Source organism: Anguilla rostrata, chromosome 11 (genome assembly GCF_018555375.3).
Source record: "Anguilla rostrata isolate EN2019 chromosome 11, ASM1855537v3, whole genome shotgun sequence".
Classification (NCBI taxonomy): Eukaryota; Metazoa; Chordata; class Actinopteri; order Anguilliformes; family Anguillidae; genus Anguilla; species Anguilla rostrata.
Window position 1 is genome coordinate 42,011,767 of NC_057943.1, and position 14,094 is coordinate 42,025,860.

The 14,094-nt window shown below is 49.7% G+C and overlaps 1 protein-coding gene across 3 annotated transcripts in view; it reads right to left on the minus strand.

The window, feature by feature from the left end:
- Positions 1 to 14,094, minus strand: part of LOC135234985 (chemokine-like protein TAFA-2) — a 151,143-nt gene that overhangs the window by 48,329 nt on the left and 88,720 nt on the right. For all 3 annotated transcript variants that reach the window (XM_064300157.1, XM_064300158.1, XM_064300159.1), the window contains exon 2: positions 4,231 to 4,343. In XM_064300157.1, the coding sequence (XP_064156227.1) occupies positions 4,231 to 4,342 (112 nt within the window). In that variant the 5' untranslated portion in view covers position 4,343. The remainder of the gene's footprint in view (positions 1 to 4,230; positions 4,344 to 14,094) is intronic.

The following is a 14,094-nucleotide window of genomic DNA, read 5'->3' on the forward strand; positions in this document are numbered from 1 at the left end:
GAAGCTCACTGATTGCAGCTTGCATCGTAATCAATCACTCCCCTGTGGGGAGTGTGTAGCAAAGGCCAGGGGAACAGCTCTCCAAAGAGAGAAAGTTACTAACGCTAAAGCTATCCTTACCGAACAGAAAATACACACAAACACATGCACACGCACGTATACACACACACACACACACACACACACACACACACACTCACACTCACACTCACACACATGCACGCACACACAATAACACACCACAGTCAACTTGTACTACAGAAAAGATCATAGCATGTCAACACATGAGAATTAATTTTTTTTCAGGGTAACTTGTATACGTATGGAACAGATTCTTTATATTAATGGATTTAATTTTTCTGGGCTTAAATGCTTACTATATGCTCACCTTCCTTTAATACAATTGTAGATACCTTCGGTGTCTGGAATATAAAATTGACCACTCCGTACTTTGACTAAATTAGCAGCGCAAGCAGGGCCATGTCATTGGGGGGGCAATGCGGCGCAAAAGTGGCACTCTCGGCGCCGCGGGCTCGGACCTCCCGCTGCAGGTAGCCCGCTCCCTGCCTCCTTAAGCTCACTCCCTGCCTTCTGAAGCTCACTTCACACCACCACACAAACCGCCGTCTGGACAACAAGGCTCTCCAGTCATAATAAGCCGTTAACGTGCCGTTTCCTACAGGAAAAACAAAGTTGTGAAGACATTTTTTTTTCTTCCTCTGTTTCACCCACATTTCTGTGGGGGCAGTAGAGCAAAGAATTATTAGCACAGCGATAAACATCTCCCCTGTCAGAGGAAGGAAGCGAGCTTCTCTCCCCAATTACAAACCCGGGGAGGGAACACAATAAAATCCTTTGAGAAAAGCTTTCCTCGAGAAAGGAAAAAGGCCCGGAAAAAACCACTCTGCGTGTTCTGCAGCGGCACCGCAGTCATGATGCAAAGCTTGTCGAGTGTTGTGACATCACCTTTTTATTCTGTTGTCAAGTGCATGTAGCAAGCTAACGGCATTGCCTTTGATCTGAATTTTAATTGGTGTCCAAGTTAAAATAGTGCGGACAGTAGGGGACGGTTTGAATTATTAGATGAATATGCAAATTGGAGGTCATGAAAGCAAACATTCCATAACACAGGAGATGTGTCGCTTTAAATTAACCGGGTTAATTAGTCTAGTTAACGTCTTCATGCTGTGACAGGGAGCACCGTTCGCTGGTTACTCTCTCACCCCGAGGAGCAGTTAGCGACCGGCTGAGGCAGTGGTGTCCCGATCCCGCCCCCCTTCCCCCCCCCCCCCCCCGCCCGCCTCGATCGAGGCTCATCGGCGAGCGGCGAACGCACAGGACACGCCCGCCCGGGTAATCGAGGCTGGTGCAGACGCAAGCGCAGTCCCCCCGTGACTTTGAAAGAGGGAGAAACGGCGGGATGCGTTTGGCAGATCAACCCGTCGATGTTTCCGTGTCTGAGGCGACGGAGGCCAAGGGAACGACAGCATCGGAAAAGGCCAGCGGTGGGCGGGAAAGGCACTATGAAGTCTGCATTAATTACAAAACAAGCTGCAGATTAGTTGACGCGCAACCTGGGGCCAAAGCAGTTATTTTAATCCAAAACAGAGACAGTCCTTATGCCACTTATAGCATTGTCACTGTCTATTCTTTCCTATATTCTTTCCTATATCTTCCTACACCCTATAAATGTGCATTAGTGCATATTACTACTTTATTCAGTATACTATTTTGACAACTGAGAAGGTAGCCTGAGTAGATTGGTCTTATCTTAAGTAATTTTCTTAACAATCTGCTTTGGGAAATATTAAATTTAATTTTGATTAGATTTTTTTTAAATTACAAACACTGCAATATTTAATTGACAATTAAATGAAATTAATTTTGATGAATCCATTACTAATTCAATTTCAGTAAATTCCAATGATGGACTATTATGTACACGAGTCAATTTTAAGCAGACATTTTCTTTAAATTATAGAATACACAGTGTCCTGAAAAATATTTCCCCCCTTCCTTATTTTCTCTTTTACTGCATAATTGTCAGATTGAATATTTAGACAAAATGTAAAGAGTAAAGACAAAATACATTTTAAAAATAATTTCATTTATTTAATGAAAAAATGTTATCAAACACCCATTTCACCTTAAACTTAACTAGTTGCATCACCTTTAGCAGCAATAACTGCAACCGAGCAGTTCCTATAATTTGATATCAGTGTTTCATATTGCTGTGGAGAAAGTTTAGCCCACTCTTGTTTGCAGAACTACTTTAAGTTGGTAGGTTTTTGAGAATGAACTGCTCATTTAAGATCCTGTCATAGCACCTGTATTGGGATCAAATCAGGACTTTGACTAGGCCTCTCCAAAACTTTAATTTTCTTTCTTCTCAGCCATTCAGATGTGGTCTTGCTTTTGTGTTCTGGATCATTGTCTTGCTGCAAAACCTAATTGCACTTCAGCTCTGAACAGGTGACCAGAAATTCTCCTTTAGAAATTTTTGGTGCAGAATTCATGGCTTTTTCAATAATGGCACGTTGTCCAGGTCCCGAGGCAGCAAGGCATCCCCACACCATCACACTACCACCACCATGTTTGACTATTAGTATGATGTTCTTACTGTGAAATGCTGCATTCACTTTATGCCAGACATAATGGGAGCTGTGTCATCCAAAATGTTCCACTTTCTACTCATCTGACCATAGAAAATTTTCTCAAAAGGCTTGGGGATCATCCAGGTGCTTTTTTGCAAATTTAAGATGAACATTTATGTTTCTCTTTATTAGCAGTGGTGTCTGCCTTGCTACTCTCCCATAATTCCCTTTTTTGCTCAGTCACTCTCTTATTGTGGAGACAGGTGGACCTTAGCTGAGGCTATAGTCCTGCAGTTCTTTGGATGTACTTCTGGGATCTTTTGTGATTTCCTTGTTGCTGCATTCTTTGAGACATTTTGGCAGGCTGGCCACTCCTGCAAAGATTCACCACTGTTCCAAGTGTTCTCCATTTGGCGATAATGGCCCTCACTGTGCTTCACTAGAGCCTCAGAGCCTTGGAAATGGCTTTGTAACCCTTTCCAGACTGATATATTTCAACAACTGTTTTTCTCATCTCTTATGATATTTCCTTATCCTAAATTCATAATTTCCTGGCATAGTCTGCTTGTAGAAACTTTGTAGTGACTGCTTTACTACTGATTGTAAGGAACAATATGAGTGAGATTTAGATTCAACAGGGCTGTCTGCAATCAAGCCTGACTGTGTTCAATCAGATAAATCTAATTATTAATTACATTTGGTTAATTGGTTGATTGAGTAACTGAGGGGGCAATTACTTTTTCCACATGGGTGATATTCATTTATATTTTTTTCATTAAATAAATGAAATAATTTTTCAAATAAAATTTTTGTGTTTACTCTGTTTCCCTCTGTCTTATATTACATTCTGTCTGACCTGAACCCATTCACTGTGACAAATATGCAATAACAGAGGAAATCAGGAAGGGTGCATATTATTTTTCAAGGCACCATTTATACAAGAAATTAATACTTTCATATCTGCATTTAAGCGACCTTAGTACCTTAAGTACCTTAGTTTTATTCATTTAAAAACTTCACACAAGTCATAAACACTGCCATTATCGGTTATTTTTTTTCTTCTCTCCACATTTTTTTCAACATTGAGGAAAAAAAATTATTGACATAAAAATATCCATCTCTCTTCTCTTCTGTCCATGGAGAAGATTCATATGGAATCATAGGGCCCCCTTATTGGATTTGGGACCAGTCTACCAAATTACCCATCTGAGAAATCTCCAGAAGGTCACTTCGCTTTCCGGGGGCGATAATGTGCCTCCTCACGGCCTCGCCTCTCCAGGAGAGGGGCGCGGCGTGACCTCGGGACGCCCTCTCAATGTTCCCTCCTTACTCCGGGATCTATGGACCATCGCTGCCCAACCGCATCGATCGCCAGAACGCCGATAAATAAAGAGCACGTGCTGTAGCAGCGAGAGAATCTTTTACATGGCGGACGCCGTTCCCTCTGTCAGGAAGCGAAACGTTTTTTTTTTATCTTCATCGTTTTCCTTCTTTTACTGGAAACCCAAACCGGCAATAAAAAAGAGAAATGCTCCGGGACACGCCATCTTGTGCAAACTCAGACGCCGTGCTGTTCCAGCTGTTCGGCAGCAGATCCACCTTTCGCTCCCCCAGAAGGAATTGACCTTTGACCTACCTATGTGACTTCTGTGCGAAGATGCCAGGGCCAGCCTTCCCCAGAGAGACATCAGGCAGAACGTCAGGAGCAGCACCCACTTGCACATGCTCTGTAGGTCTCTCTTCCGCATTCTGCAAAGCAGGCACACGCACACACACATACGCACGCACACGCACACACACACGCACGCACACACACACGCACACACACACAAGCAGGAACACACACGCATGCACGCACACACGCACACACACGCACACACGCACACACACACACGCATGCACGCACACACACGCACGCACACACACGCATACACATGTACACACGCACGCACACACACAAACAAACACACAGAAGAAGAAAAGAGAAGTCAGCTGGCTGGTCAGTCATTTGAAATGAAGACTGAAGAACATGGCTGAAGATCAAAAGGCCCTGGTTCTTTCTCCCTGTTTGTCATGCAGGTTGTCAGCCTTGTCGAAAAATGCCTGCTTTACAACAAAGCCGGGGGGGGGGGGGTGGGGTTCACAGCGTCTTTCACAACCACGGCACAGCCCCCCCATCCCCAAACCCCTCCCCGGAGTCTCCCATCCCTACACAACCCCCCCAGTCCCCCAATCCCCATGATACAGGTAATGTGGAAGCCCGGAGCGTCTGTTTTCGCTCATCTCGTTTTTGCTTCCTCCCGCTGACCCCCCCCCCCCCCTTACGGGCCGATGCGCTGGATTTATCCGTAGGACGGTGCGAAAGCAGACTCCCCCTTTTCTGCTGCATCGTTCTGCATATCGCTCACCCTGGCACCCGCCTCACCAGCGCTCACACACGCTCACCCCAGACACACAGCCGCACACCGCTCCACACTCACACACGCTCACCCCAGACACACAGCCGCACACCGCTCCACACTCACACACGCTCCTCCCAGACACACAGCCGCACACCGCTCCACACTCACACACGCTCCTCCCAGACACACAGCCGCACACCGCTCCACACTCACACACACTCCTCCCAGACACACAGCCGCACACCGCTCCACACTCCACACGCTCACCCCAGACACACAGCCGCACACCGCTCCACACTCACACACGCTCACCCCAGACACACAGCCGCACACCGCTCCACACTCACACACGCTCCTCCCAGACACACAGCCGCACACCGCTCCACACTCACACACGCTCCTCCCAGACACACAGCCGCACACCGCTCCACACTCACACACACTCCTCCCAGACACACAGCCGCACACCGCTCCACACTCACACACGCTCACCCCAGACACACAGCCGCACACCGCTCCACACTCACACACGCTCCTCCCAGACACACAGCCGCACACCGCTCCACACTCACACACGCTCCTCCCAGACACACAGCCGCACACCGCTCCACACTCACACACACTCTCCCAGACACACAGCCGCACACCGCTCCACACTCACACACGCTCACCCCAGACACACAGCCGCCCACCGCTCCACACTCCACCCGCTCACCCCAGACACACGCCGCCACCGCTCCACACTCACACACGCTCCTCCCAGACACACAGCCCACCGCTCCACACTCACCACGCTCCTCCCAGACACACAGCCGCACAGCCGCTCACACTCACACACCTCCTCCCAGACACACAGCCGCACACCGCTCCACACTCACACACGCTCACCCCAGACACACAGCCGCACACCGCTCCACACTCACACACGCTCCTCCCAGACAAACAGCCGCACACCGCTCCACACTCACACACGCTCCTCCCAGACACACAGCCGCACACCGCTCCACACTCACACACGCTCCTCCCAGACACACAGCCGCACACCGCTCCACACTCACACACGCTCACCCCAGACACACAGCCGCACACCACCCCACACTCACACACACTCCTCCCAGACACACAGCCGCACACCGCTCCACACTCACACCCTTTACCCTCCCAGACACACAGCCGCACACCGCTCCACACTCACACACGCTCCTCCCAGACACACAGCCGCACACCGCTCCACACTCACACACACTCCTCCCAGACACACAGCCGCACACCGCTCCACACTCACACACGCTCCTCCCAGACACACAGCCGCACACCGCTCCACACTCACACACGCTCCTCCCAGACACACAGCCGCACACCGCTCCACACTCCACACGCTCCTCCCAGACACACAGCCGCACACCGCTCCACACTCACACACGCTCCTCCCAGACAACAGCCGCACACCGCTCCACACTCACACACGCTCCCCAGACACACAGCCGCACACCGCTCCACACTCACACCATTACCCTCCCAGACACACAGCCGCACACCGCTCCACACTCACACACCTCTCCCAGACACACAGCCGCACACCGCACCACACTCACACACGCTCCTCCCAGACACACAGCCGCACACCGCACCACACTCACACACGCTCCTCCCAGACACACAGCCGCACACCGCTCCACACTCACACACGCTCCTCCCAGACACACAGCCGCACACCGCTCCACACTCACACACGCTCACCCCAGACACACAGCCGCACACCGCTCCACACTCACACACGCTCCTCCCAGACACACAGCCGCACACCGCTCCACACTCTCACACGCTCCTCCCAGACACAGCCGCACACCGCTCCACACTCACACCCATTACCCTCCCAGACACACAGCCGCACACCGCTCCACACTCACACACGCTCCTCCCAGACACACAGCCGCACACCGCTCCACACTCACACACGCTCCTCCCAGACACACAGCCGCACACCGCTCCACACTCACACACACTCCTCCCAGACACACAGCAGCCTGTTCCGTGACACCAGACTGACTCCTCAGCTGATTAAATATGATCAAAGACAAAGTGCTGCAAGGTGCAATCTGCTCCCCGACAGGTGCCTGATTTTCTTTTGGGGGGGGGGGGGGGAGGTTGCATAGACGGCAGACAATGCACACGCACCCTGGTTGCTTTACAAATAAGGAGGCTCAGCCGATTTCAAATGAGACCCAGGGTCATTACCATAGGCCCGACCCAGCAGTGCTTTCTGCTGGGAATGTGGTCTGAAGGAAGCGTTACTCTGCTGGGCATCTACAGAGGGCTGGAAGTGTGAGCTAAATAAAGCATCTGCCTTTCCTCCCCTCTGCCTGAGGGGCACACAGCCGGCTGGAGTCAGGGACAGGGAGGGGGAAAATACATCTACAGCGGTTTACTTTTTAAAAAGCAAATATATATAAAACACATCAGCACTCGGAGAAGGAATATCGAGCACAAGCTCATCTTCCTGATACTGAACACCACTCCAGCTGCTGTAAAGTAATTATCACCTTGGAGTGGAAGAGAGGAGGGATAAATAATGCAATAACAAGTCAAACGCAAAAAAAAAAGGAAATCTTTTTTATTTCTGCTTATATAGAGCTTGTTTGGTGTCTGGGGAGTATTATATTTAAAAAGATTTTAAAGAGAAGAATCGGGACCGCGACAATCTGTTCCTGATGTCTTGCCAGTCAGTTTGTGCAGATTATTTCCCTGTGAGGAGCTCAGATTTTGTGCTCAGCAGAAAATAGATAAAAAGTAAATGAGGCGCTAACAGCTTCGCCGTCGTTTGCTGCGGGTGACGGATGCAGGAAGGGCGAGCGGCGAAGGGCGAGCGGCGCTCTGCGGACTCTCTCTCCAGCCGTTACCGGGGAGAAGAGGAGAAATGGATCTCGGCGAGAGAGGAAGCGTCGCAGTCGAGCCGGCGCGGTCCGCCTCCCCCCCCCCACCCCCCCCCTCCATCCCCGTTATTAATAGAACTCTTCATTGGGTTGCCAGATCTGACGCGGGGAGCTACGAGCCGGTGCCCCAGCTCTTCAGGCAAAGCAATTAACTTTCCAGATGAAAATAACTCCCCAGCTGGGGGATTCGGAATACCGACGAACTGCACAGACAGGGCATGGGGGGGGGAGAGGGAAAAAAATCAGCAACACAACACGAAATTGAGGGGGAAATTTTGACGTACCCCAACCCCTGTAAGCAGTGTGTGAGTTATGGGCCTGGCTAATCCAGGCTATTCCAGGTACTGTTTTATTTATTTATTTTTTTTGGTGGGCGGTCAAAACACAAATGGCAGCTCATCGCATTTTTGTCTATTTTTTGTCTCACAAAAAAAGAAAAATGTTTTTCATTAAAGAGCTTAGCGATAACTAGCCTGCCCAAGAAACTCACATCTCTCCCTACACAAGTCCAAAGCTCGTTATTAAGAGCTCAGCTGATGACTACTTTTTCCCCTCCCTTATTAGTACCCATGGCAACGGGGACCTGTGCATAAAGGAGCACCTATGATCAATACCCGCGCCAAACCGCTTGACTTTGCCTCCGTGTGCGAGAGGATCAAACCGGCAGCCCGGAGGAAGACTTCACAAGTTTCCTGCTGCTCGGGCCTTCTTAAATTCTCACGCTCAAGGACACCGGCATCCACTCACCTTCTTTTTAATACATTCTTTTTTTTTTTTTTTTTGTTTGAGCAAAAACACTCGATGCGGGCACTCAATTTGCAGCAGTATTGATTTCAACCCCCGGGGGCGCTCACGCATTCCATTAATTTGATCTTGATCACTTTAGAATAACCGGCTGTGTGTGGCTGACTGTGGGCGTGCGTGAGTGTGTGTATGCGTGAGTGCGTGCGTGCGTGCGTGAGTGAGTGGTGAGCGTGCGTGTGTGAGTGTGTGAGTGAGTGCGTGCATGTGTGCGTGCATGCGTGAGTGTGTGTGAGAGCGTGTGTGCGTGAGTGCGTGCGTGCGTGCGTGAGTGTGTGTGAGTGAGTGAGTGCGTGCGTGTGTGCGTGCGTGCGTGAGTGTGTGTGAGAGCGTGCGTGCGTGAGTGCGTGCGTGCGTGCGTTCCTCACAGTAAGGCTGCTGGGACGCATCTCGTGACTTCAGATGAATAAATCAAAACAAATGCAAATGCAGCCCCTTGCCCAGCCATTACAAGTTCATCAGACTGAGGAGAAAAGACGACTTTTTTTCCACTGCTGTTTTTGTATGTGACTGGAGACGCTTTGGGGTCAAACCTGAGTGGAGTCTCTCCTATAGGACGATGGGGGTGGGGTGTAGGGGGGGGGGGGGCTGCGGCACATCCAGCTCATTTGCTGGAAGGGAAAAAGGGGGGTTTCAGATGAGTGCTCCAGCCTGCTGTGGTCTTCTAATTAGTCCCTTTGGAATCCCATTTCCTATTTTGCAGATGGTAAGACCACCATGGCTGAGATTTGCTTCTCCCCCCCCACCCCCTTACCTCCCACCCCCAAACGTCACACTTTTATCTCTGTTGCGAGCGCGTGAGAGGACGGCCTCGCTGGGCACAAGTAGGCCACCGCCCTGTTCGATGAATCGTGGTGTGGGCGGGGGTGGGGGGGGTGATGGTACGCACAGAATGGGTGGATGGGGTGGGGCGGGGTTGTTAGGGGGGTGATGGCAGGTACGGACGTAAGGGGGGGGGGATTGTTTGGGGGTTGACAACATTCACGGAAGGGTCGGGGGGGGGGGTTTCTGCAAATTCTCTGAGTTTTCTGCAAATTCTCCTCCTGGGATCTTGAGAGCAGCTCAGAAAGCCATTATAGCAGCGTGCGGGAGTCAGGAGCTATCACTATTAGTGAGAGTGGAGAGGCTAACTGTACACCTTTCTCCCCATCGCTGTTGTGAAACACGCTGTGACAACTTTGTCAATGGTGTTATATGCTAAAACAGGAATCAACTGATTGATTCAGTTACTCACTGGTGTTGAGTGGCTTTGTGATCGATTGACTCAGTGACTCATGGTGGAGAATGCAATGTGTGATTAACTGACTGACTCAATGACTCATTGGTGTAGGGTAAGGTATGTGATTGATTGACTCAGTGACTCATTGGTGTAGGGTAAGGTATGTGACTGATTGACTCAGTGACTCATTGGTGTAGGGTAAGGTATGTGACTGATTGACTCAGTGACTCATTGGTGTAGGGTAAGGTATGTGACTGATTGACTCAGTGACTCATTGGTGTAGGGTAAGGTATGTGATTGATTGACTCAGAGACTCATTTGTGGAGAGTGTGATATGTGATTGATTGACTGACCCAGTGACTCATTGGAGGGGGGTAGGGTACAGTATGTGATTGATTGACTGAGTGAATCATTGTTGGAGGGTAAGGTATGTGATTGAGTGACTCAGTGACTCATTGATCTCGGGTATGGTATGTGTGGAAGAGTTAGAGTAGGATTGCTGAGGCCTAATTTCAAGCACTAGTGGTGTCTTTCGGTATTTGGGGATTTCTGGAGGACTTCTGTGGAGGCTTTGGAGAGCACGGCCGCTGAATTTAACCACTTGCTCAGCAGCAGGGGGCGCTAGACTTCCCCGAGAGCCCATCATGTGCGAGCCCCTTAAAACACTCGAGCGAAACTCGGCAGCTGAAGAGTTAACATTCGAAGGGGTGGGGAAGTCGTCTAGGTTCCCGCTGATGCGTTTCAGAGTGCACAGCCTACAGCGCTGGTCTTCCTCACTCTGTGCAAAATCACTGACATTTTCATGTCACACTTCCAATAGCTTCATCTATTTCAAAAGGCTTTCGGCTTTTTGTGGGGCACTGCTTAATCCAGGAAATGAATAAAACAGAAGGTTTAGCGAGAAAGGAAGGCAAAGAACATGCCAATCACAGAACACGGATAGCCCCAGGATGTGCCAACCACAGCACCTTCATTTCCCTGGAAAAGAGGCAGGGCTGTGCCAACCACAGCCCCCAGAGTGGACCTGGATTTGCCAACCACAGCATCAGAGAGGACCTGGATGTGCAGACCACAGCCCCCAGAGAGGACATGGATGTGCCAACCACAGCCCCCAGAGAGGACCTGGATGTGCCAACCACAACCACCAGAGAGAACATGGATGTGCCAACCACAGCCCCCAGAGAGGACCTGGATGTGCCAACCACAGCCTCCAGAGAGGACCTGGATGTGCCAACCACAGCCCCCAGAGAGGACCTGGATGTGCCAACCACAGTCTGAAGAGAGGACCTGGAACACCTGCAGAACCCTGGATCAGGTCCAGACCCATAAGGTTTCAGAGCCTCCTCTCAAACCACTTAGACTGTCTGAGTGGCCAGGTGGCATAGCCTGGCCGTGAACCTGCAGTATCCATTTTAAAGCCAGACACAGACTCTGCTGAGACATCACACAGCAGGTTTGATGAAGAGAAACGCACGCAAATCGTGCCTCGCTCACAGACAAGCGTGAGGCTAATTAAGCCTAGCGCTTTCTGAGCCCGAAGAAAGGTTAATAGACTTCTTTTATGCACTGTCATTTAGGGGAGTTTGTTTTTCCTCCGAAACATGAATTTTTCTTTTCAAAGATTTTTTTTTGTTGCTAAAATAATGAAAGGTTATAAGCCCTAGACACATGAATGCAGATTTAAAAACTGTGACTGGAAGCACAGCTGCTGTGGGGGGAAAATTCACACTTTTGGGCTTTCTGTGAGAAAGAGAAAGAGAAAGAAAAAGAGTGAGAGAGAGAGCCAGAGAATGAGAGCATGCTTTTTAGCTGTAGCAGATTAATTGCAACCTTGAGTGAATTCAGCCTGATTAAGCCAATGAGTGCCTGCCAGTGGTGCAAAGGGAGGGCTGAGGAAAGGCTCACTGAAGAATGCCTCTGTTCAGTCCTCCTCGGCTGCATCTTCCACGGGTGCATTCAGAACACGTGAGAGAGCGGAGGGAGAGGGAGCCTGCAGGCCCAAATGAAGCCTCCCACCAGGGCCCGTAGGGGGGAGGAGACAACTGCCGTGTTCCTCCGAGTGCGCTGCGTGGCGTCGAATCAATTAGAGCTGGCACCACTGCGCTCCCTGAGCCTTGAGTACTGCGCTCGTCTGAGTAGCCTACTGCGACTACTGTACCGCATTTAAAGAAGCACGCTCGTCTGAGTACTGCGACTACTGTACCGCATTTAAAGAAGCACGCTCGTCTGAGTACTGCGACTACTGCGCGCATTTAAAGAAGCGCTCGTCTGAGTACTGCGACTACTACGCGCATTTAAAGATGCGCTCATCTGAGTAGCCTACTGCGACTACTGTACCGCATTTAAAGAAGCATGCTCGTCTGAGTACTGCGACTACTACGCGCATTTAAAGAAGCGCTCGTCTGAGTACTGCGACTACTGTACCGCATTTAAAGATGCGCTCGTCTGAGTAGCCTACTGCGACTACTGTACCGCATTTAAAGAAACGCTCGTCTGAGTACTGCGACTACTGTACCGCATTTAAAGAAGCACGCTTGTCTGAGTACTGCGACTACTGCACGCATTTAAAGAAGCGCTCGTCTGAGTACTGCGACTACTGTACCGCATTTAAAGAAGCACGCTCGTCTGAGTACTGCGACTACTGTACCGCATTTAAAGAAGCACGCTCGTCTGAGTACTGCGACTACTACGCGCATTTAAAGAAACGCTCGTCTGAGTACTGCGACTATTGCATGCATTTAAAGATGCGCTCGTCTGAGTACTGCGACTACTGTGCACATGTATTAGAAATGCTCGTCTGAGTACTGCAGCACGCATTTAAAGAAACGCTCATCTGAGTACTGCGACTACCGCGCGCATTTAAAGAAGCGCTCGTCTGAGTACTGCGACTACTACGCGCATTTAAAGATGCGCTCGTCTGAGTACTGCGACTACTGCGTGCATTTAAAGAAACACTCGTCTGAGTACTGCGACTACTGCGCGCATTTAAAGAAATGCTCGTCTGAGTACTGCGACTACTGCGCGCATTTAAAGAAACGCTCGTCTGAGTACTGCAGCACGCATTTAAAGAAGGCTGCTTATTGAGATCTCTCTTCTGGCACCATAAGACTTTTCTCTCTTTCTTCTCTCCTCTGATCTTCTCCATCTCTATCTCCCTGTTTCTTTATCTTCTTATTTCGGTTTACTTCTCTTTTTAACATCTCTCTTTCTCTGTCTCTCCCTCTACATTTCCCCCACTCTCTGTTTTTCATTCCTCCCTCTTTTTTCTCTCCCTCTTGGCTTCTCTTCTTTTTTTTCTCTCTTGTGAGTTTATTCAATATTCTGTTTTATTCTGTTTTATTCCCATGCTCTGGGTGTGTGTGAGTGGGTTTTTTTGTTTTTGCTTTTAATAATCTTGGCTTTTCCGCTCTGTGCTCAGCTGTTCCACCCTGCACTGGGCTGTTCCGCACTGCTCCCAGCTGTTCCGCACTGCGCTCGGCTGTTCCGCACTGCGCTCGGCTGTTCAGCCCTGCGCTTGGCTGTTCCGCACTGCGCTCAGCTGTTCAGCCCTGCGCTTGGCTGTTCCGCCCTGCACTGGGCTGTTCCGCACTGCTCCCAGCTGTTCAGCACTGCGCTCGGATGTTCCGCACTGCATTCAGCTGTTCAGCACTGCGCTGGACCTTTTTTAAAAAGTCTACTCTACAAACACCCCAGGCAGCTCTGTACTTGAGTTTATCAACTTATCTGCATCTTATTTGCACAGTTTGGGCACAAATAATGCCAGATTCCCACAGGCTTCAGAAAATAATGTCTTTTTTATAATAACTAATATGGGACCTAATGTATTTATTTATGTATTCTTTGACTGAAGACAGTGTTGAACATTTCTTATGCTATTGGCACCAAAGCATGCGCGTAATGAGCCAATCACCATTTTCCTTCCCTTCAGCCTGGCTCTGATGTGATAAAAATATGCTGCTTTGCTGATGCTTGCTAAAGACCCCAGTCAGAGCGTGCCTTTGAAAATCTCAGACTCAGAAAAGGTGCACACAGATGCTGGCGAAAAGAGCTGAAAGGGCCAGTTTTTGTTCTGCTTATAATTGCCACACGCAAAGTGCTGTACTCGTTGCATTTTGGTCTGACAATATGACATCTACTGCTCAGTT